The sequence below is a fragment of the Archocentrus centrarchus genome, chromosome 16 (assembly GCF_007364275.1).
Source record: "Archocentrus centrarchus isolate MPI-CPG fArcCen1 chromosome 16, fArcCen1, whole genome shotgun sequence".
Taxonomy (NCBI): domain Eukaryota; kingdom Metazoa; phylum Chordata; class Actinopteri; order Cichliformes; family Cichlidae; genus Archocentrus; species Archocentrus centrarchus.
The window spans coordinates 6,667,821-6,691,964 of NC_044361.1; the positions used below are offsets into that span (position 1 = coordinate 6,667,821).

The following is a 24,144-nucleotide window of genomic DNA, read 5'->3' on the forward strand; positions in this document are numbered from 1 at the left end:
ATCAGTGCAGTCAGACAGGTGCATAGACATAGGGTCATCAGCGTTTGTGGAGGGTGGTGGTAACAGTCTTAGGGTTATTGTTCATGAGTCCAACAGCAGAGGGGAAGAAACTGTTCTTATGGCGGGAGGTTCTGGTCCGTATGGACCGTAGCCTCCTGCCTGAGGGGAGAGGGTCAAAAAGTCTGTGCCCAGGGTGAGAGTGGTCGGCTGTGATCCGACCTGCACGCCCCAGTGTCCTGGAGGTGTACAGGTCCTGGAGAGATGGGAGGTTACAGCCAATCACCTTCTCAGCAGAGTGCACAATGCGCTGTAGTCTCTGTTTGTCCCTAGTGGTGGCTCCAGCGTACCACACAGTGATGGAGGAGGTAAGGATGGACTCAATAATGGCAGTATAGAACTGCACCATGGTCCTTGCTGGCAAGTTGAATTTCTTCAACTGCCGCAGGAAGTACATCCTCTGCTGGGCCTTTTTGACGACAGTGGTGATGGTGGGCTCCCACTTGAGGTCCTGGGTGATGGTAGTTCCCAGGAAGCGAAATGAGTCCACTGTGGTGATGGGGGTGCCAGTCAGGATGATGGAGGGTAGAGGGGCTGTGTGCTTCCTAAAGTCCACTATAATCTCCACTGTCTTCTGGGTGTTCAGTACATATTACATATATATAGATAAGTACAAGAAATATAACATGGAAATAAACAAATGACTTAGAAGAGCGTCAGATTTAAGGATTTATGCTTTTCTTTTAAAGCTTCCTTTGGCTAGAATGAAAACTGCCACAGAACTTTATCTGGTCTACCAGTAGTTTACTGAGCCTACCTGAAGAGGGCAGTATGACAAGCGACATTATAAAAGCCTGAACTGAAATGTAATGCAGAGGTTAGTAAAAGCAAAGATGAGAGTAGTCTAACTTCCAAGGGAATATGTGCTCATTTTTTTTTTCACATTTTATTGGTAATTGGTATTGGTTTATTGTGACATAAACAGTTCACAGTGTAATTAACCACTGCAAATACTTTAACTCCAGTCTTCTTTCCTTCTTCCCTAAAACTCAAAATAAAAACTAATTTTACATACAGGTGCCAGGATTTATTACTAAACAGCCAGAAAACAGTTTTTATAGACAATTCAGCATTCATACAGGTTGTGTGAAATGATAAATTATGCCGAATGTGTTTGTTTATCTGCTGTATTTGATTTGTCCCCTGCAGGCGTCGCTCCTCTCAGGGCTGCTCGTGTTCATGCTGTGTGTCGTCTCTTCTCACTGCCAGGAGGAATATTCTGGATACCACTCGGGTCAGGGCTGCCTCACGCTGACACTGATTTAACTACACGCTAAGATACAACGTTATTTGTCTCACAGCTGACACAATAACTGTTTAGTCTTGAACATTATTTATTTTTAAACTTTTTAATCATTGGTATTCAGTAACAAAATAGGATTACATTACCAAAATGTAAAAAAAAAAAAAAAAAAACCATGCTGGCTTACGTTTAATTTCATTTAACACCAATCTGCACCACAAGAGGGCGCCGTGAGTCGGTGCAACTTTTATTTAACCAATCAGGATGCTTGAGGAAACACGTGTAACGGGATTGATCCGTGATCGTATAGGTTACAGAAGAAGACAGCTCACTCAGATGATTTGGGATATTTATTTTATGCAGAAGAGATTAAAAACACGTTAATCCACTTCTGTCTGCCTTTTTCCATGCACTCTGCTCCCTCAGCAGCGCAACAACACTGTGAGGGGAAGAGGGAGGGGGGAAGCTACACACGCTAGGAAGGGCTACGGAAGCCCGGGAGACACAAACAAGGCATTACCCACGAGCAAAATCAATAAAACAATGACAAATTAAAAATAGCTCAGTGAGATAAAATTCACAAATACTCAACATAACATGAATGACAAATAATACAGTTCATTTTTAACTCTGTTACACACACATAGCTTTAAAGGTACCTGTCAGTAGTTTTTGTTTGTTTGTTTGGGGGGTTATTTAATAGAAAAAAGACATTGTACTCAAAATATATGTACATATACAGTAGATATACATAGATTAGTGTGCAATTACATCTTCCAACAAATTGATGCATTCTCATAAACTTGTCATTACTCCATTAAAAATATGTTTGTGGAAGCCGCTATTTTCCCACCACCATATTTGAATATAGTGGCCGGTAAGGACATCTCTCTTCCAACTAATCACGTTTTACAAATGTGGCTGGAGACTGGTCACATTTACACCAGAGATGGAGGAGAAGAGAACTTGTAGGTGTTTGTGTGGCTTCAGACTCAAGATATGAAATATCATATCTATGTTTTATCATCTGAGAAGGGGGGTCCCCTTTACCAAAAGAAGCAAAGGGCATTACCATTGGCATCTTAATAAAATGTCATCCTCTTCCTCCTCACCTCAAGCCTCATCTCCTGAACTGAAGTCAGGGCTCTGATGCATGAAATTGTCCATAAACATGTGTATTTATTCCCAGTATTGTCACCATTACTTATTGCCAGCAGATGAAATATACATTTCTCTCATGTCAGGACAGCTGACAAGAGTTGGCTCAACAACAACAACAGATGATTCTGAAATCATCTGAGAGTTTATTCACTAAGCTTCAGAGTCCAATAATGTCACACCCACTTCAAAGGCAGTTTCACTAACTAAGAGTGACTAAGAGAGGCTAACAGTGGCAAAAACAGCAGCGCTTACCAACAGAAAAGTTCAGGATATCCTCAACAACTCATCTTACTCTCCCTGTCATCAGACAGAAGTGAGCTGACTCATCAACCTGTATCTGACCCCTTTCATAAAGTGTAACAGCCTCTTCCAGAGTAAATAAAGGTTGACACATCTCACCCAGCATTGATAAGTGAGGGGAAACAGTGGACGGACAGCCTACGCTACAGGGAAAAACTCTGGGGTAGATCCAGTCTGGAGTCACTTTGCTATCTGAATCCATTCACAACAGATGAAGGGTGGGCAGAGTTTTTGAGTTGATTCAGGGGTAAAAATGTAAAATACCACAAAAATTTAATATTTAATTACCCATTAGATTTTTTTAATCTCCTTATTTATTGCTAAGTGTTGATATCATTCAAATATGTTAAAATATAGTGTGTACAAAATTGTATTGTTTACAAAAACAGCTGGCTGCAGCTGATATGGGGTACAGTCTGTCTAATTTGAATGTGTTTTGATCTCTCTTGGCTGACTAAAACATGTTTGTCCTATAGCAGCCACCGTATCTATGATTACGCACTTGAACTGGGCGGGGCAAGAAAACAGAACTCAGTTGACTGCAATCTGCAATCTACTGACATCTAGTGGTGAATATTTTACACACTGTAACATTAGAGAAATCAAAATGCTGCCCCTTGTGGTGAATGTTTTAATTATGAAAAGCAGTGTGTAATTTCAAAAAGTACCTCTAGAAATCATTAGTAACATTTAATACTTAATGCAAATACTGTCATCAGGTAAAGCAATTTAAATAAGCATATAACAAGAATATAACAGATATCACAGAAAACTTAATATTTATTTAATTAACACAAATGCATTTATTTTCAAAAACTAAAAAGATTCTGATTTAACTTTGCAATCTTTTGGCATCACATCTGTATTATAGTTCAGTGTTACAGAACCGCAGTCTTTTAATTTTTTTTTTTTTTTTTAGAAATTCTTCTTTCATAATATAATATATGATCTGGAGTTTTTGGTTGTAAAGTGAGGGGTCTTCCAGGATCTGAACCCAAGCCCACTCACACCCGAAGCAAGGAGCATACCCCTAGCCCAACGAAACACAAGTTAACTCTGACACGGAATGAGTTCTTACCTCATCATTTATTTGCCTGTCTGTTCAGGTGAGGAACACACCTATGAAGAGTCTTCTGTGGTTGACCACTATGACAACTTAGCTTCCCCTCAACCAGGTGAGACCAGTAACATAATTAGTGTAAACTGTACCAGAAAGCACTCTTTAGCTGTTCCCCAGGCTCCAGACCAGGACCACTGACTGTTAAACTGCAAAGTCACAAAACTAAATGTCTCAATAATGTTTCCTAAGAGTATCCACCAGAGCCAACTCACATCTACGGTGTGGGCGAGATATTTGAGGAGGGGGACTATGACACTTTTGGTCCAATCCCCACCCAAGTCACCATGATCACCGAGGACACCTTTCCCTATATCACAACCACCGAGTCTCAACATGCCAAGGAGGACACCGAGATTGTGCAGGTGGGAATGGTTGGGGGCAGCTCAACAACAGGCAGAAACATAGAGCAGAGAAAATGCCAGAGTTTTAAAAGAAATTAGCTTTTTTCTGCAGTGTCTCTTTCTTTGTTCTAAGCCCCTCCTACATACAGCTTCATATCTGCTAAACATAAGTCACTTCTGACTTTTGGGTTCAGACAGCATTCAAAACCCTGCTCTCACAGGAAAAGTCTTCTGCTTAACCCACTGTACCTCCCATTTTGCTCTATTTACTACTTTATACTACTTACTGTAAAGGGTAACCAGCCCATTGTTAAGGGGCATTTGGTACCTGTACAGCCACAGTCAGAGTTTGAGCTGCATTGCTGGCAATAAGTTGAACTCATTCATGCTGGGTGTTGACTCAGTCAGGGCTGCCCTTTGTCACGAATTCTGTTCAGAATTTTTCAGAATTTCCAGGTGTAGCCAAGTGGTGGAAGATTTCTGCTTTGGAGGGCTCAGGATCATATCCCTGCTTTTTGCAGACGATGTGATTCCATTGGCTTCATCAGGTGGTGGCCACCAACTCGCTATGGGGCAATTTGCAACAGAGCTTTAAGATGCAGGAATGAGTGAGGGACTCTGAGCCACTTCTCCTCCATATCAAAAGGAGCCAGTTTAGCTGGTGCAGACATTCAACCAGAATGCCTCCTGTGTTAGGTGTTCCGGGCATGTCCTTCTAGGAAGAGACCCCCAGACAGACCCAGGACTTGCTGAAGAGATTATAGCTTGTAGTTGGCTTGGGAATACCTCAGCATGCCCCTGGATGAGCTGGAGGAGGTGGCCGGAGCGATAGTTCTGAGTTCTCTGTAATTCTCTGCTTAGAGTACTGATTCCACACCCAGCCCCAGATGAGCAGACGGATGGATGGATTGATACTACTTAGCTGTTCTGGCCTGAAAAGACTTTTGACTGCCCAAAGTCTTCTGTCATGGGCAATATTTTCTAAACAGAACCACAACAACCTTAGAGGCTCTAAATTTTGGTTCAGTGATGCTCAAAAGTAGTTCCCTACCAGAACTTTAAAGTGGACTAGTGATGTCAGGCTTATTTCAGTGTGGCTTGATGTTTCAGTCTCCCACCCCCAAAGCAAGAATCATCCCCCTAGACCAACAAACCACCTGCTGTGAGGTGCTTAAGTGTCTGCTACAGAGACCTGTTAAGCTGCTCCTTATTTTCATCTATTACAACAATGTATTGTCAGTTTAAGCAGTTCCAAATAATGATATCAGTGTTAATGTAGGTGTTCTCTTATTGCACCCCAGAATTCTAAAGACTTTATTTAAATTTCTTATAACAAAGAAAAATGTGATCAAGAATACCTATATACTATGTCCATGGAGGTGTGGGCATTGGGTGTAGTGAAGCTGATTTAGGAGGACTTTGGTGGCTCTGACATGTTAACTTCCAGTGTGGGATAAACGCCCCTCCCTGAGCCTGGAGGTTTCTTCCTGTTAGAAGGGAGTTTTTCCTTCCCACTGTAGCCACGTGCTTGCTCATTAGGGGTCATTTTGATTGTTGGGTTTTCTCTGTAATGATTGTAGGGTCTTAACCTCACAATATTGAGTGCCTTGAGGTGACTGTTGTGATTTAGTGCTATATAAATAAAATTTAATTGAATTGATGTGATAATATTTGTTAATGTTTTGTTTTAGGTGCCATATGAGTACCCCCCAACAAGACCCGACACTGACTCCTCAGAGGAATCGGGGGGTGATGCAGCACTTGGGGAGGAGGGCCCAACAGAGTGTGACTGTGAGCCTGGTGAGCCTGGCTTTGCTGGCTTCGCAGGGCCAAAGGTAGAGACTCATTGCATTGTTTCATTGGCTAAAAGTAATCACTTGTCTTTCATGGTCCTTTTGCTTCAGTCCTACATTGCTTGGCCTGTCAAAGGACTGGGGATTGATGTAGGATTGTTCATATTACAATTCATTTTTTTTTCCACAATCTGATTCCCTTTCTCTTCCTGTCAGGGATCCAGAGGCCTGCAGGGTAAAACTGGTAAACCAGGGCCTCAAGGCAGAGAGGTGAGAGTCTTAAAAACTACTACTGCATATTTGTTTATGACAAAAAAGCCTGATTAAAGTAAGACTGAAGCAGCAGCTGCAAGTTCAAGTATATTAATTACTGAGTATTTGTGTGTTTTGTGTTTTAGGGCTATAAAGGAACCAAAGGGGTTCAGGGAAGAAGGGGAGAAACCGGACCAGTGGTGAGTAAATCATGTTGAAGCGCTGACAGTTAATACTACCAGGCAAAGAATAGAATAGAATAGAATGCCTTTATTGTCATTATACAGGATGTACAATGAGATTGGAGGGCCACTCCTGTTCAGTGCCATGCAACAGAAAATCAAACTCTCTAAAATAAAAATAAAAATATTATAATCTAGTATAATCAAGAAATATACAGAAAATAAACAATGTATAAAATATACAAAAAATAGAATGTATAAAAACATATACATACATTGGTGCATCTGTACATTGTAAGAAAAGTAAATAAGTGTATACATATAATAATGAAGATGATGAATATTGCACTTGGTGAATGAATATTGCACTAGTGAATGAATACTGGATATTACACAATATAGGAATGTTAGATATTGTTCAGTATGAATAATATAATATTGCACAGAGATGTGGGTGTTGCACAGTTACGGTGGGTGAGTGTGAGAGTTCAGGGTGGTGATTGCTCTGGCGAAGAAACTGTTCTTGAGTCTGTTTGTTCTGGCTTTGATGCACCTGTAGCTCCTGCCAGAGGGCAGCAGGTCAAACAGGTCAAAGCCAGGGTGTGAGCTGTCCTTGATGATGTTCCTGGCTCTGCTGATGCAGCGGGAGGTGTAGATGTCCATCAGGGAGGGGAGAGGGCAGCCAACGATTCTTTGTGCTGTCTTGACTACCCTCTGAAGCCTGACCCTGTCTGCCTCAGTGCAGCTGCCGTACCATACTGTGATACAGTACGTCAGCAGGCTCTCAATGGATGAGCGGTAGAAGGTCAGCAGCAGGTTTGAGTCCAAGTTGTTCTTCCTGAGGACCCTCAGGAAGTGAAGTCGCTGCTGAGCCTTCTTGATAACAGCTGTGATGTTATCTGACCAAGAGAGATCAGCAGAGATGAGGACACCAAGAAACCTGAAGGTGTGGACCCTCTCCACACGCTCGCCGTTGATGTAGAGGGGAGCTGGGTCAGTCCTGTGCTTCCTGAAGTCGATGATGATCTCTTTGGTTTTCATGGTGTTCAGTGCCAGGTTGTTCTCTGAACACCAGGCTGTCAACTTCAGGACCTCCTCTCTGTAAGCTGCCTCATCTCCCCTTGAGATGAGTCCGACCACTGTGGTGTCGTCAGCAAATTTGACGATGAGGTTGTTATTGTGGGCTGGACTGCAGTCATGGGTGTAGAGGCAGTACCAGAGGGGGCTCAGCACACAGCCCTGTGGGGAGCCAGTGCTCAGTGTGCGGGTGGAGGAGAGATGGGGGCCAAGTCTCACAGTCTGGGGCCGGTTGGTTAAGAAGTCCTTGATCCAGGAACATGTGAGAGGGGGGAGGCCCAGGGTGTGCAGTTTGGTGGTGAGAATGTCCGGGATGATTGTGTTGAACGCTGAGCTGTAATCAACAAAGAGCATGCGAGCGTAGCTCTGCTGCTGCTCCAAGTGGCTCAACACAGAGTGGAGAGCTACAGCGATGGCGTCCTCTGTGGATCTGTTTGCACGATATGCAAACTGATGGGTGTCGAAAGTGGGGGGCAGATGGTCTTTGATGTGCTGGAGAACCAGCCTCTCAAAGCACTTCATGATTACCGGTGTGAGGGCCACAGGGCGGTAATCATTTAGGCTGGTGACAGATGACCTTTTGGGCACGGGGATGATTGTGGCTGTTTTTAGGCAGGGGGGGATGACTGCTTGGGCCAGGGAGAGGTTGAAAATCCTGGTGAGAATCAGGGTGAGCTGGTGGGCACACGCTCTGATCACCTTGCCAGGTACTCCGTCTGGTCCGGCAGCCTTCCTGGGGTTCACTGCCAGGAGCACGCGCCGTACCTCATGCTCCTGGACAGTGAGTGGGGTGCAGCCTGGTGGGTGGTCCTGAGGTGTCTCAAAGCGAGCAAAGAAACAGTTAAGTTCCTCTGCTAGTGACACACTCAAGCCTCCTGCAGTCACATCACAGCCTCTGAAGTAGCTTATACTTATAAATGTAAATCACATGATATTGTGCAAGTAATGACAGTGTTGTTATTGTAACATAAAGTGAAAGTAAAAATAGAAAAAAGAATATGAAACTGAAACTAAAACTAAAAAACTAAAATACTGACCTTTAAACACTACAAAATCCAATCAAACAAAGAGAAAGTAAAAGCAAAAGAAAAGTAGAAGCAGACAGCGGAAGGTTTATTAAAATCCCGAAGTCAAAATGAAAGTGGAAACTCTTCAAATAAAACTTAATTAAATAATGTTTATAGCTTCTAAGAGTAAATGGCAATGGTTGAAATTTAGACAATAAAAATAGAAAAAGGAAAAGACAAAGGTGAAAACTGGGGGAAAAAAGAATAATAAAGGGTTTTTTTGTAGAGTTTTAATCTTATTTTTGCAGAAGCAACATCTCAAGTTGCCCCAACTATAATATAATTATTGTTATTTATTTATTTTAAAAAACATTTACAATGCTTTAATGTGTATAAATGTGAGCTTTTGTACCCTTTAAAACTAAGCTGTGGCCCTTGCCTGTTGTAACCTTTGACCTCCTCTTGCAGGGTGACCCTGGTTCTGTGGGAGATGAAGGAGCTTCTGGTTTTTCTGGAGCCATGGTGAGTTAACCAGTACATCCCACACTGAAGTGAAAGTTAATTGGCAGTGTTTAGATTTCATTTAGAATATTATGAGATGTAAGTGCAACATCAAAGCTTTTCACTCTGATTTTTATTTTAATTTTCAAGCTAATAGAAAATAGTTTCTCTAAACTCTGAAATTTCATGAAGCTGTAACTGTATCTATGAGGAATTTTCTAAACACATTCACTGAATCTGTCAGGGAGAACTTGGACTTTCAGGAGATCCAGGAGAGCCTGGAGACGTGGGTCTAAAGGTACACACATACACACACACACTTATACCTAAACTAACCCTAAGAAGTTCATCAAACAGATGCATCGTGTTCCCTGAGCTGTCATTAGCCTCTGGATCTCCCTCCCAGCTTAGTGGGCTGCTGTCATTGCCAACGCTCAGTCATGTGGTTGGAGGGGTCTTGATAGATGATTACTATTGAATAAATACTTCTTCTTCTATGTATAAATATTATAAACTACTGTCACAATTCTTCCACCGATATGACTGAAGACCTTGTGTGTTTGGATGAGATCAACTCATTGTGCACACAAGGTACACAATGAAATGATCACTCAGTCAGGGCAGCCAGAGCCCAGCACTACTGTTAGGCAGTGTGGTTTAAGTGTGGTTTAAGGGGCTCGAACCTGCAACCTTCCGGCTGCAAGGCGAGCGCCTAATGACTTTTTGTCATTAGCGGCTCAAACAGTTCTCAATGTTTTATTAATTGTGGCGCCTCTTCCCTTCAACAGGGTGAAATGGGATTGGAGGGACCCCGCGGAGGAGTCGGACCTCCTGGTGAGACTGTAAGGAAACACAGCTGCCCTTCAGCCTCTCTATGGTGGAAAGTTTAACAGCTACAGTTAAATGTTTCCTTCAGTGAGCTGAATAAAAACAAACCTTTTATGACACATTTGCTTCAGTTCATTAAGCAAGTAAAAGTCACACTGATTATAATAAAAATGAAAGTATATAGATATAATATAGATCATAAGATCATTATTGATAATTATGACTATTTTTTTTGTGAGGCACATTATTTAATGTACACTGAGGTAGGTTAAAGAGCATGCAGTTGCCCCTAAATTGAAGATGATGCTGTCAGCTGGTCTTTCTGTTACTGCTCTAAAATTTAAAAAACAAAAGTCTTAATAATTTCATTTCAACTGTTGTGCAGTGTAACATAAGTATAACAAGTAAGCAAAGCAAGCTGAGCAAACACATGCAGCAAACGAAGGCAGGAAGTGAAAGTGAAACCACCTCCCACTGCAGACTGAGATAATCCAGGTGATCTTCAACATACTGTTGAGATGTTGTTTCATCATTTGGTTGGAAATTTGGTTGCTTCACCAAGCAGACGGGTGGCGCTGTTATTGTCACCAAACAGATGGTGCAATAAACATGGCTGTTGGTGTGTTTGGGGATTTTTTCTGTCAGTTCCTGACTTTGTGACCCCTAAATTATAATTGAACTGCAATTATAGATTTAAGTTTACAATGCCACACACACACACACACACACACACACACACACACACACACACACACACACACACACACACACACACACACACACACACACATATATATAGAGCCATTCAGTAGAAACCATTTCATCATAAATGATGACATTCTATTATTTCAGGGTCGTCGGGGTGATGCTGGGCCTCCTGGACAAAAAGGGGGTAAAGGTATCAAGGTAAAGGAGTAACACGCACAAACACCTATGTCCTCATCATAATTAGATGTACATTTATACTTCACCTAAATACAAAAACACAGCTGTGTGTTATGTTCAGGGACATTTTTATTGAGACAAAATCATGAAAATTATTGAAGGCTTTAGTATTGATAATTTCCAACTTCACTGGTCTGCTCTCAGTACTGGAAAAAATATTTTTAGTTTTTCTTGTTTGCTTGGGGTTTTTTTGTTTGTCACTACATGTTACTGAAGAATACACAATATCCATATTCATTAAAAATATATAATTAATTTCCGTAAGTCATGTGACACAATGTTTGATTCATGTTTGTTTTATGCTTTTAACAATCAAATAAAGTTTTTAATCATATGTTTTGAATCTTCTGTCCAGCGGTTTCTTTGTTTTGGCACTTTGACTGAATGTGTTTCTTGTTTTTAGGGCTCTCCTGGTGACAAAGGCAAACAAGGTCCTCAGGGACGAGATGGACCAAAGGTACACAAATAAAAACACACTTAAATTCTTCAAAAAGAGAAAATGTTTGATTCCCCCTGGCATACATTTGATTGTGGTTTAAAATGCTCACAGCCAAAATCTGACCCAATTTCTTACTCTAATTATAAACAGTATTCTCTATATTGCTCTACATTATGTTTTGCTGTTGTTGCACTTTTTTGTGCTAACCAGCAGTGGCCAGTTGAGGTCATGGCTGTGTTGCCGTCTCTCTAAATGTGCTTCTTCTTCTTTTACTACAGGGTCAAACAGGAGCACCTGGGTTTTCGGGGGATGCTGGCGAGAGAGGCTACACTGTAAGACAGATCATTTAATCATTATTACTGATCATGGAAATTACCTAAACCTCTGAACATGTGGGATTGGTTGAATTTTGACCTAATTTGTCTTCCATAACTTTTCCTTCATGGGCATGTGTTTTGTTTTGTTTTTATAATTTAGAAAATAAAATGAAAGGTTTTAAAGACATTTATGGTCTTTATATGACTCTGATTTTTAGTGCAACATGAGACATGCAGTAAAGCAGAATTATTCAGAGAATAATTTTGAAGCAAACAGAAATTCTGTGCTGCAAATAGCATTTGCATGCTTGTTATTATCAACATAAAAGTCCTATAATAACTTTTCTCTCTGTGCAGCCACAAGTTTACCCAATCTGAGATGCTGAGTAGGCTATCTATAATTAGTTTTCTCTCATGAATTTGATTAAATCTAATCAAAGGGCAGAACATATTACATGTCCTCCAAGCACGCTTTACAAATTGTCCCATTACACAGAACTGAGTCAAAAATATAATTCCATATATCGTGTCTGGGGTCAGGAGAGTCTCATGACTGATGTGGATTTTTAATTAACCTGCCAATACGCACGTTTCCCTCTTCTTGGGGTTTCCATTACAGCAGATATTGACGCATACTATATCAGTAATCATGTGACTCTGTGATGTGTTGTGGTTTAATCTTCCTTTATTTAATCTTGCTCTGTCTGTGTAGCAACAGATGACATCATCAGACTCCTCCTTTTAAAGTGAAACAAGCATCTGACATGAAGGCTGTAGTAAATAGTGCCTTATTTACCGTTTTTACTTTGACATATTCTAAAATTTCCTAAGTTAACAGTTTTACATAATTTTCTTCTTCACATCATATTTGAAGTCATTTATTTTTTTCTTCTTTTTAATAATCTGAGCAGAATATTTCCTGTTTATCCTCCTCAGGGTTATCCTGGACAGCCAGGGGCCATCGGAAAGAGCGGTCCAAAGGTACACACATAAATAGAAGCATTTTAATTTTGCCCCAGTCTTTCAGGTCAAATACTTGGGTGTATGAGTATATATGTGGGTGTGGGTACTAGTCATCGTTTCAGTTTCCACATGATGACCCTGATGCCGAGCACTTGGCCAAATTTCCCAGGAATTTTGTAATGATTTTTCTTTTCTTTTTTTTTTTTTTACTTTTTTTTTTACTCTGATTGCATCTGTCTATTGAGTACAAATGGTTAATCAGGACTGTGGTTAGCTTAGCTTAGCACACTACCTGGAAACAGAGGGTGGTTTAGAATAAAGATAACATAATCAACCTACTGTCTCCAATAATTAACATACTGTTTCTTTTTTGTGTAATAAATAAATGAGCAGAAATGTAAAACTCACAGTTTGTAATGTGTATGCTAAGAAACTAAACATCTGCCCAGAGATTGGCACCTGTATCATTTCTATCTGTTTCATATCTATCTATAAAATATAGATATGAATGTTTTATTATTAGTTTGTTTGTTTTTTTTGTTAATGATAAAGAAATCCATGCAACAGACTGGTGGCCTGTCCAGGGTGGACCCCACCTCTCGCTATGCAGCTGAAATAGACTCCAGCTTCCCCGTGACTTTGAATTTGATAAGCACATAAGAAAATGGATGAATATATGGATAAAAGAAATCAAAAGAGATAATCAAGAAACTCTTTGATGACCTTTATTTCTTGTAATTAGTTTTTGATTCCAACAAAAACAAACTTGTTTCTCAATCAGTCACAAGCAGGAACAGGTCATCTCTTCCTGTGTATCATCTGACCTTCTTTGCCATCTGACTCGTGTGACATCGAAAAACAGGAAATGTATTTTAACATATATTACAAATGATAAACAGATACTATAAGTCAGTCAGTGTAGCATCTCACTAGTGGCAAGATGTTTTTCTATTAGTAAAAAAGAAGGTATTTTTTTCTCAGTCATTTCTGGCTTTCAAGTCTGTCCCTGAAACTTTTAGTTTGAGGAGACTGTCTGTATTTAAGTAAGCTAGAGAAGATGAAAGGCCACAAAAAGAAAGTGAAAAATTGTTAGTGATGTAATTAAAGTAAAGTAGTGACTCGAAGTGCTGCCTTGTTATTAGCTGTCTTGGCAGGAAAGTCAAAAACCCAAACACACAAATTATTTTCTGAACTTTCCCAAAGAGTTCTCAGTTACTTACATCAGCCATCTGACTTCTTCTAGACAATTTTTACATTTACAGATATGGTTACTCCAAAGCTGCCTTTCTGGTGACACCGTTTTAAAATTAAATCTAAATTTTTTGCCCGAACCTGCTGCTTCAACACTGAAACACTGAAGAAAACTGAGAACTGCATGAACGTTGGTATCAGATCAGATTACCAGGACAACAAAACTGAGATGAAGATTGCTGGAAGGGTTTTAGACCAAAGGTAGTAAGTAAAAGTGAAAGTAAATAATTAAAGTGAAAGTGAAAGTAAACAATAAAGAAAGGTAAAAGTAAAAGTGAGTACAGGGGTTATCAGTACACAGCACACTGCTGCCAGATTTATTTGAATAAAACATAATAAACACCAAAGTCTTTGTTTAAATCGCCTCACACACAAGACAAGACGTGCTGTTAATTTTATGACAACAACAAACATTTAGGATTGACTGAAGCTGAAACAATTCCCATCACTGTATCATTATCAGTCATTCAAAAGAAATCGATTAGTTATTTCCATTTTCTGGACCCTGTTACAACACTTTGAAATGATAATAGTCCTTTTCACTTTTATTTCCCTTTTTTGATTGACTGGATCTTATTATGCCCTTGATAACAGGTTCTTATTTGTTTCTTGTGGTTTCTATTTTACAAAGAGCAAACCTGAACATCTAGTGACAGTTTGCAAGGGGAGGGTAAAGCTTGATTTAAACCCAAAATCATTTTGCTGAGAAGCAACAGTGCTAACCACTGCTCCACTCATAAATCATTTTGTTTTAGCTTAAAGTAAATTAACAGTTTACCTAATTTCCTTTTGACTGAATCCCAATAACTGGAAATGGTCTAAAGGTCTTTTACTACTTGAGAGCATTTCTGTAGCCTTTTGGCAATTAAGGTCCATTTGTGCATTTATGTTGATTTTCAGAGTGTTTAAATCAAGAGTTGTGTTGGCAGTCAGGTTTGTTGGTCACAATTTGTTAAAAAAAAAAAAAAAAGCACCTAAAATATTTCTTCCTTTAATACACTTCATGCATCCAGTGATTTTGTTTTATGATGTGTTACGTACAACACTGGTAGTATTACTGTTGTTCTTGTTCTGAGACACTTTTTGAGTTTTCATAGTTTCAGCAGACTTTAATCATTTTTGATTTAGCACCTTTTGCTGATTTTTGACGTTAGTGAACCCAGACCAGTATAGTCTGCAGTGTATTTTTGCCTGATTATATTCTTTTCTTCTTCTGTCTCCATCAGGGCAATAAAGGTTACAGTGGCCTCCCAGGCAGAGGTGGTGATCCCGGAGAAGATGTGAGTGGATTAGAAGTGACAAATCTGTCAACACTCTGTCAATACTCTATAGCTACAACCTTTTATTCCTGCCATTTATCTCCTCAGGGTCCTATAGGAGTCCCAGGGTTTATGGGAGAGCCCGGGCTGTTTGGTGCCAAGGTAACAACAGACAGACAGAACAACACTCAGTTATAAACATACAGTTGCTGTTTATGCAAAACTGTATTTTTTTTTCTGCACTAGCAAAGTGGCACTAAGTATTGCTACACTCATGAACCTCAGTGGTCATTTTATGTGAGAACACAGAGCTACAAATTCAGAACAGGTCATTGCTGCAGTTAGGAACAAAACACAGCCCTCTAACTACTCAAGTACCAAATAACCAGAAGTAGTTTGGGTCAAACTGCTGAATTCCTGCAACTTCTTTGGTTTTGTTGCTGCCTCGCTGTTGTGATTAGACAGACTGTTCTGGATGAGTCTTTATTAAGTGGTATTTTCCAAGTCATTTTGTCTTTGTTTTATACTAATAGCAGAATTCTATGTGAGTCATTCAGTTTTGTCTAGACAGTATTTTGCAGGAACTCTGGTAAGACCCATTGTCCTAACAAAATGAATGAATTACAGTGACCTTGCTGGGAATTTGCTGGGATGCCCACTCCTGGGAAGATGTGGCACCAACTGTAAAAACTTCAGCTTTTATAGAAGTGGTCACACTTGCTGATGATCAGTTAATCAAGTGCATTTGATTAGCAGCACCTGGCTCTTTGTCTCTACTGAAGCAGTAAGGGTATACTTAGTTTTTTATATGACTGTAGTAGTTCTATAATACTGTAGCCTTAACAGGAACATACCCTTGTAGCACATACCCTTGAGCACCATGTTAAAAAAGGAAAGGTCTTTGGTAATAAGTGAACTAAAGAAATATTATATTGTGCTGTAAAATGTTGTAAAATTACACATAGTTTTATTAACCGGGAACCAAGCAAATATTTCCTACATCTTGTGACTCCTTTTGTCATCACAGAAATATGTGGTCCTACATCCCTCTGCCTTAGCAGAGACTGGCCTAAAGGTGGTTTGCTTACTGAATGGTGCTTAAATGTTTGAATAGATTTTTGATACTGAAGGGTGAACTGTGCAAGTTGCAGTCATGAAAGTTTATAGGTTTGTAGGTTGTTGTCATCCTGTCACAAATTGGGCTATAGTGTCTGTTTTTAACCTGCTCATTCTTTACAGGGGAGTAAAGGGGATCATGGAGTCAGAGGACCTCGAGGCAGAGTGGGCACTGTGGTAAGTGATCGGGAAAGTCAAATTGTAAAATTCAGATCCTCATAACTCTTCAAACACCTGAAGTAAACCAATGTGTGACAGTTTGATTTGATATTTTTGGTTTATTTAATTCTGGAGTGACCTTTAAGATTTGGTCAGTTCGTTTGTTTTGTTGAAGTCTTTTTTAATGGCACAAAATAGACAAATACAGACAGACAGACAGACAAAACACATAGGATGCAAGTAAAATGAAAATACACTGAAACAAAAGAACCCAGACAAAAGGCAACAAACACGCATTTTGATAAAATCACAAGAAATACTTTTGATTGCATTTTCAAATCATGGAATCCCAAAGTGACACAAAATCTTAAACTTTGAAAATCCCAATCAGTTAACTCAAAACTCCATCTTGGGTTTTTCCTTTTATTCCCAGAGGTCAGTTCCTTGTTTGGTTCTTTTCCTTATTTACAAACACACATTTCCCCATTGCTAAAAGAGATACTTTTGTCTGCATGATTTAAACAGTATTACTGCAAAGCGGAAGCATTTAGGAACCACAGCAAGTCAGCCATTTAGTGGAAGACCATGTAAAGTTACAGTCTCTGAATGCTGAGGTGCATCGTGAGTACAAGTCAAGTAAAAGTTCCAAACTCTATTGATGTGGCGTTGTGGTTAGCACTGCTGCCTCACAGTTAGAAGGTCTGGGTTTGAATCACCTTGGCCCAGGCCTTTCTGTGTGCAGTTTGCATGTTCTCCCTGTGCTTGCATGGGTTTTTCCGGGTACTCCGGTTTCCTCCCACAGTTACTGGGGTTAGGTTAATTGGTGATTGTCCATAGGTGTGAGTGTGAATGGTTGTCTGTCTCTCTGTGTTAGCCCTGCTACAGGCTGGTGACCTGTACAGGGTGTACCCTGCCTCTTGCCCTGTGACAGCTGGGATAGGCTCCAGGACAGCAACCCTGAACATCACAAGCAGATGAGAATGGATGGATGGATATTACATTATAATGAGACTAATGACTTTCAAATTACAATGTACAAGTTTCATATTATTATAAGAAGTAAGTCCTGCCTCCTGAAAAGCTGTTGGGCAGTCAACTAGGCTTGAGTGCTTAAAAAAATGGGAAACTGGGCTTCTTTAGCTTCATCAAGACGTTTCACCTCTCATCCAAGAGGCTTCTTCAGTTCTTAAACAACTGGCAGATTCCCAGGTATTTAACCACTATTGGGGGCTTTCCCCTTGGAGGTGGTTTTGAGGGCTCTTAACTCACTATTAATCATGTGAGTCGTGAGATGAGCTAAAGTGTGAAAACCTCTGTAATGCTGAAATTATGCTCCAGGGGGGTTAGCACACTTGCAGTCCATCGACGGCCCGTCTAACTGCAGTGAACTTGCTGTCAATGGAGGCAGTGGTCTAAGGGCTACTCTTTCTTGGGCTGTTCCATCAGCCAAGACAAAGTTATTGCATGCAAAGAGCTCCAGTTTCTGGTGAAGTCCGCTGTTACTCCTTTCCCTGTTTTGGTCCACAACCCCAACTTAGCTAAGGCCTTGTTTACACGAGAGAGTTTTCAGTGGAAACAATGTTGTTTTACCGTTTTCGAAAAGTAAAGCGTTCAGACGGAAATGTTTCAAAAATGATCTACATTTACACAGAAATGGAAGATGTTGAAAACGCTGTCGTTCTGATGGCCAGGCTACAAGTTGGCGTTGTGGACATAGGAGCCGCAACCATAGTGCGCACGTGCCAGTATCCCATTTTCAAAAAGTGGCGTTTTCACCCGTTTGCACTGAAACGGAGACCGGAACGTTTCGAAAATGCTGAACTCTGGAACCCGTTTTCAAAAAGAATCACGCTGTTCTCATGTAAACGGGAGGCTGAAACGCATCAAAACTTTACAGTTTTTATCTGAAAACGGTTCTGTAAACGAGGCCTAAGGTAAGATGTGAGTTGCCTTCTTTTTTAAGCACTCAAGATTACCATGTCCTGGATGACTGAGAACCCACATAGATAATCAGTAAACTAGTTACAGATAACTATTCATCAGGAAAAAAAAATTTTTTTTAGTTTCTTTGTGGCCAGTTTGTCAAAGTAGTTTTCTCAATAACAAAAACAAACAACTGAGAAAGTACCCTAGATACATCCACCTGGGATTCCTGGCTTGAAATTAAAAAAGCCTGAGTCATAAACACTTTTAATTTGAGTCACAGGGACTGACAGTTTGGTTATCGCGACCTCTGGTGCTTCATTTTTATTCATTACCACTCTTTGGCCAGTCCCATGTAATTGTCAAACTAATATTGCATGACATTTCTTGTTTCTGTAACCTTAGGGGAACTTTGATGGTTACATTCAGCCTTTAAATGTCAGTGTTTTATTTTGCTTATTTGGGTTTTTTTGGACATACTAAAGGGAAGTGAAAATATAGTGTTAGACATCAACAAGTTGAACTGTTTTATTGCCCATAATGATTTTATTGATTTGGGACAATTTTATTTAAGAAATTAAAATTGAAAGCGGAAAACATCAAGCAGTTACATATGAGCTCATTTATAATCCTGGGAAATGCCAGACATGACACATGAATTTTAAAAATGAATGACCTGAAACTAGTTTGAATATTTGGTTAAATACATTTTTAAAATGTAAAGAAGTTGACTAAATCAAAACTACAGTAGAAATGCAGATAGTTATGTTTCTGAAATGGGATAAAGAGTGAAAGCTGAGTGTTTATCATTTTATATTTTATTGCATGCACAGAATTTACAATCAGCTGTGGACAGTTTTTCTCCACAGTATCATAATGAAGGTTGTGTTAGTTTTATTTTTTAGTATTTTAATCTTTTTCAGTTCAGCTGATCTAAGTTGTGAAACCATCCATAGATCAGCAAACTATAAGTGAGGGAAAATACAGATGTGGAAGTGAAGAAAGTGCTTTTTATTGAAACATAACAGCATGAAACTGTTACTATACAGAAAAACTCAAAAAATTTCCCAAAGATAATCTCAGCAGATGATTTTTGTAGGAAAGCTGAAGTTAAAAGTGAAACTAGGAAAAGGGGATGTCCTAAAGGATAAAAACAAATAGCATACTGTCAGTTTAGCTTACAGCTAACTGATCCAACAGAGAAAAATTAGTTTAATGTGTCTTTAATACACTTTAATCCAGAGTTAAATATCTCAAAAATCTGGAGAAGAAGTTGACAGAGATGAGGAGCTTAATAAAGTGGTAACTGACCATACAGTGCTTTGACATTTTTTTTTCATTATTGTGGAATTTGTTGGTTATTTCCTCAATTAATAGATTAATTATTTAAAAGTCTAAGATTTGTAGATTGATAAGCTGAGGCTGTCTGACTGTAAATAGAGAATTGCAGTAATTAAAACAGAAAGGAAAAAGGCTTTTCTGATTATAGTTCTGTATTCTCTTTCTTTATATTTTCAGGTTTTAGTTCTCTTCTACGTCCATTCTTGGTTTTAGTCTGGTTTGTGCTCTTCCTTGAATCTCTGTTTATTCCTGCTTACCTTTTGTTTCTGTGTCTGGCTTAGAATTTGTCGCTGTGTTTGTGTTTCGGTTAATCTTGTTATTAAGTTAATCTTGCCCCCCCCCCATTCAGTTGTGACTCGTTTCCTGTTTTATTTTGGTGACTGTTTGTCTCTGCATCTTGTATCTAGTTTAACTTCCTCCCGAGTTATGTTAGCCCCAGCTGTGTTCCCAGCTCCTCTTGTACGTTCTTGTTGTCCTGTGTTTGTATTTATTGTCCCAGTCTCCCCTTGTCCTTTGTTGTATTCTCCCTCCTGGCTGTGTCCTTCCTCATAGTGTGTTTGCCTAGAAGTGCCCCAATTTTGGTCCTGATCTGATTTATTTTGTATTTAGTAAATGCTCAGCAATAAACCTATTTTTGACTTTACATCTTATCTTCCAAGTCCTTCCTGCCATACAGCCTATCTTTGACTGATATACACTGTGACCATGGAACTGTAAATAGATTTTTTCAGAGGAAACATTAAACGGGCCCAGTATAGACCCCTGTGGCACTACAAAAGATATTTTTTCAGAGGAGTGCAGATTTTTTGTCCCACACTTGTTTTAGTGTTGAAATGTCTAAATGTGATTTCTGAGTTTCAGTAAAACATTATACCAATGAAAGCCACTTATACACCCATTTATTTGAATTTTGACTAATTGCAGTTGTGTAAATAATAACAGAAACTGACTTGTGACCTTTAAAAAAAATCATATGTTATCACTGTTTACTAAAAGTTATATGTAGTAGCTTAAGATTTATTTTAGTTTTAAATGTTTGTAGCTGAATATAAAGTTGATTTGGGTAAACAGTCGTATTCAGAAATGAAACTTCCCACTGTCTAGACACTGTCTGGTGTCTAATTTGGCTGGCTTTCTTTACCCAGAGGGGTTTAATCTGTACGGCCTCACTTTTCAAAAAATCCATGTGTGTGTGTTATCATTTTATAAATTGCTATTTGATTGCACTGGTTTTGTTTATATTAACAACATATGTCAATATTCATTATGCATATAAGGTTTATATCATTTCCAGTTACCCTTGACTATACCCTCAACTATAGTAAAAACTGCAGAAGAGATAGATAAAATATCTACACTTTGCAAACCTATTTGCATTTTTTCCTTTTCTTTTGTTTCTGTTGTGTCCAACAGGGAGTACAAGGAGAACAAGGGGATGCTGGAATACCAGGAAAGCCAGGACCAAAGGGCCTCCAGGGCCCTAATGTGTGTATACACTATACACTGTGTTCAGCAGGCAACAACCTGAAAGATTTATCTGTTCTATCTCTCAGCCTTTTATTAAATATCAGATATATGTGTTGTTTGTACCACCTGTAACCTAAATCATGTTAAAGGATTTTATTTGATGCATCTGAATGCTTTATCTGAATGTTTTATCTGTACAAGTCTGTTGTATTAGTTTTTAATTTATTAATCCTGAATTTAACAGTCTGAGTTCCAGATTAGTGACATCTTCTCCTCGTGTCATCCTATTTGTTTGCAATGCCTCTCATAGGCAAATTTAAATATAATACACAGACATTTCCCCCTATCAAGTAGAGGTAACCAGGGCATCAGTGACCAGTCTCTAGGTCTGTCTGAGGCTGAGTCTGTCTGAGGTCTGAGGCTTTCATGTTTTTTAGGCAGCTTTTTGTAAATAAATGAATAATAATAAATAGTAATAGTTTACATTTTCGATTAGTGTTCAGCAATTCTTCCAGAGGTCTTTCACGTAAGCGCAAAACATTATGACAACTGACTATTCACAGACCTTTGTTATCTGGATGTATTATTTAGCTGTGTGTTTAACCTATGGCTTTTTTAACAGGGGCCCAAAGGTGAGAGGGGACCTGATGGTGAGAAGGTGAGTTCTTTTCTATGCCTAAAAATAACCAGACACACTCTCTTGTACACAACACAGTAGCTACTAAACAGAGAGTGTTCACCAAAAATCGGAATTAAGGCTTTGAAGTACTTCTAAAATGTTCCAGAGGAATAAAAAGTAGATTAAAAGCTGACTCAATCAAAAGGGGAAAAAAAAGAAAGAAATGAGATTTTATCTCGCTGACTGGTTGGAATAAGTCTAGTTAAACCTAATATCCTATTGACAGTGGTTTTCATGTGTCTGTGTGTGGGTGGATGTGTGGGTGTGTGTGTGGATGTGTGTGGGTGTGAATATCATGCAGTAGGGGATTTCCCTGGTCTGTGTAGCTGACTTTAACAGTGCTTGACAGTGTGTAACTTCCGCTTTGGCATTTGGTGGGTGTTATTTAGAATCAAGGGTCAGAGTCTGCTTCATGTGTTGTTATTGTGTGTCCTTATTTTGTGTCAGATGGCTGAAAGTGAAAGAACAGTTTTCCTCCTCAACCCATCTGCAACCTCATATGACCACCAGATTAGCAGTAGCATGAAGAAGCAGGGTCACAGATGTATCACTCAGCAGGGGACTTATCAACCCATCTTATTCTTTTTTAACCTTCATCCTACACCAATCAGGCATAACATTATGACCACCTGGCTAATATTGTGTTGGTCCTTCTTTTGCTGCCACAACAGCCCTGATCCATCAAGGCTTGGACTCCACTAGACCTCTGAAGGTGTGCTGTGGTATCTGGCACCAAGATGTTAGCAAGAGATCTTTTAAGTCCTGTAAACTGTGAGATGGCATCTCCATAGATTGGACTTGTTTGTCCAGCAGATCTCACAGATGCTCGATTGGATTAAGATCTTGGAAATTTGGACACCAAGTCAACACCTCAAACTCATTGTTGTGCTCCTTAAGCCATTCATGAATTATTTTTCCTTCTACCATTGCTCTGGTCCAGATCTGATGCTCACGTGTCCACTATTGGCACTTACATCAGGCCACATGAGCCAGCATTCGCCCCCCAAGTGCATCAGTGAGCCTTGGCCACCCATGACCCTGTCCCTGGTTCACCACTGTTTCTTTCCTTGGACCACTTTTGATAGATACTGACCACTGCAGACTGGGAACACCACCACCCTTTTCAATCTCGCTCAAGTCCTCTCACTTGCCCATTTTTCCTGCTTCTAACACATCAACTCTGAAGACAAAATGTTCACTTGCTCCCTAATACATCCCACCCGCTAACAGGTGCCATGAAGAAGAGCATTCATACTGTAAATACATGTATTTAACATGCATGGAATTCTGACCCCGAGAGTAATTTACAGCAAAAAGGAAATATAATAGCAAAATAATAATAGCAAAATTTATTTCTTCTCAAAGCATTATTATTTACTTGAATGTCATCTAAAGAAAAAAATAGATTCTTTTTGCAAAGTTCCAATTAATTTGCATATTTTGTAGTCTCTCCTGAATGACCAAGCTCCACACCCTATGTCTGAGCATGAGCACAAAAACGCTTCAGAGGAAGCTCATTTCTTGCACATGTATCCACAATCTTATTCTTTCAGTCGCAACCCAGAGTTTATGACCATAGATGAAGGTGGGAACACACTGTAGATTGACCTGTAAACGAACAGCTTCGTTTCTACGTCCGGCGCTCTCTTCACCAAAAAAAGATTGGAGCAGATTCTGCACCAACCTCTCCACTCTCCCCTCACTCATGGACAAGACCCTTGATACATAAACTCCTCCACTTGGGGCAGCAACTTGTTCCTGAACCGGAGCGGGCACTCCACCCTTTTCTGGCTGAGAACCATGGCCTCAGAGTGGGACGTGCTAATACCCAATATTTCATAGTTACCGTAGTTGTATATGGTTGTATAAGGGAGGACTCAACTAAAATGACTAAAGCTAAACACACACTACATCAGTTAAAGCACACAGATTGCCACATGCTATGCTAAGGGTATTCTGGCATGTGCTTTTGGGAACAAAGGTAACACTTTTTTTCCAAGTAGATTTTCTATCTGGACCGTCACCACAGCAGGTGGAGTTTGAAATGGGGCTTGGAGTTTAGCAGCATCTTTCTTAGGAAGATCCAACAATGTCTCCATTGATTCTGATTACTTCTAGTCTGGGAAGTTCCTCATGTAGATGACAAATGTAGTGATGAGTCTTTCTTCTTTAAAATGACTGACAGAGTACCCCTATGTCTACTGATAATAATACTAGACCCATGGTAAATGTTTGCTAAATAAATAGTTCTATTTATTAAAACCACATATGTGGAACTGGGAATTAGGTCCCCTGAGCCCCCCAAAACATTTGTATTTTTTTTAAACCACTGCTCAAAGCTGAAATAGTAAACAATGGTGTTACATCATTTGGAACAAACTGACTGAAAAAGTCATAAAATTGGAATGAGGAAAAAAAAAAGA

General features: G+C 39.5%; 1 protein-coding gene across 1 annotated transcript in view; it reads left to right on the forward strand.

Moving 5' to 3' along the window:
• LOC115794794 (collagen alpha-1(I) chain) overlaps window positions 1-24,144 on the forward strand; it is a 31,666-nt gene that overhangs the window by 2,634 nt on the left and 4,888 nt on the right. The window contains exons 2-19 of the mRNA XM_030750441.1: window positions 1,207-1,291; window positions 3,868-3,936; window positions 4,071-4,243; window positions 5,914-6,057; window positions 6,232-6,285; window positions 6,414-6,467; window positions 9,002-9,055; window positions 9,279-9,332; window positions 9,823-9,876; window positions 10,715-10,768; window positions 11,211-11,264; window positions 11,525-11,578; window positions 12,500-12,544; window positions 15,004-15,057; window positions 15,145-15,198; window positions 16,276-16,329; window positions 20,989-21,060; window positions 21,665-21,700. Coding sequence (XP_030606301.1) covers window positions 1,207-1,291; window positions 3,868-3,936; window positions 4,071-4,243; window positions 5,914-6,057; window positions 6,232-6,285; window positions 6,414-6,467; window positions 9,002-9,055; window positions 9,279-9,332; window positions 9,823-9,876; window positions 10,715-10,768; window positions 11,211-11,264; window positions 11,525-11,578; window positions 12,500-12,544; window positions 15,004-15,057; window positions 15,145-15,198; window positions 16,276-16,329; window positions 20,989-21,060; window positions 21,665-21,700 — 1,218 coding nt within the window. The remainder of the gene's footprint in view (window positions 1-1,206; window positions 1,292-3,867; window positions 3,937-4,070; window positions 4,244-5,913; window positions 6,058-6,231; window positions 6,286-6,413; window positions 6,468-9,001; window positions 9,056-9,278; window positions 9,333-9,822; window positions 9,877-10,714; window positions 10,769-11,210; window positions 11,265-11,524; window positions 11,579-12,499; window positions 12,545-15,003; window positions 15,058-15,144; window positions 15,199-16,275; window positions 16,330-20,988; window positions 21,061-21,664; window positions 21,701-24,144) is intronic.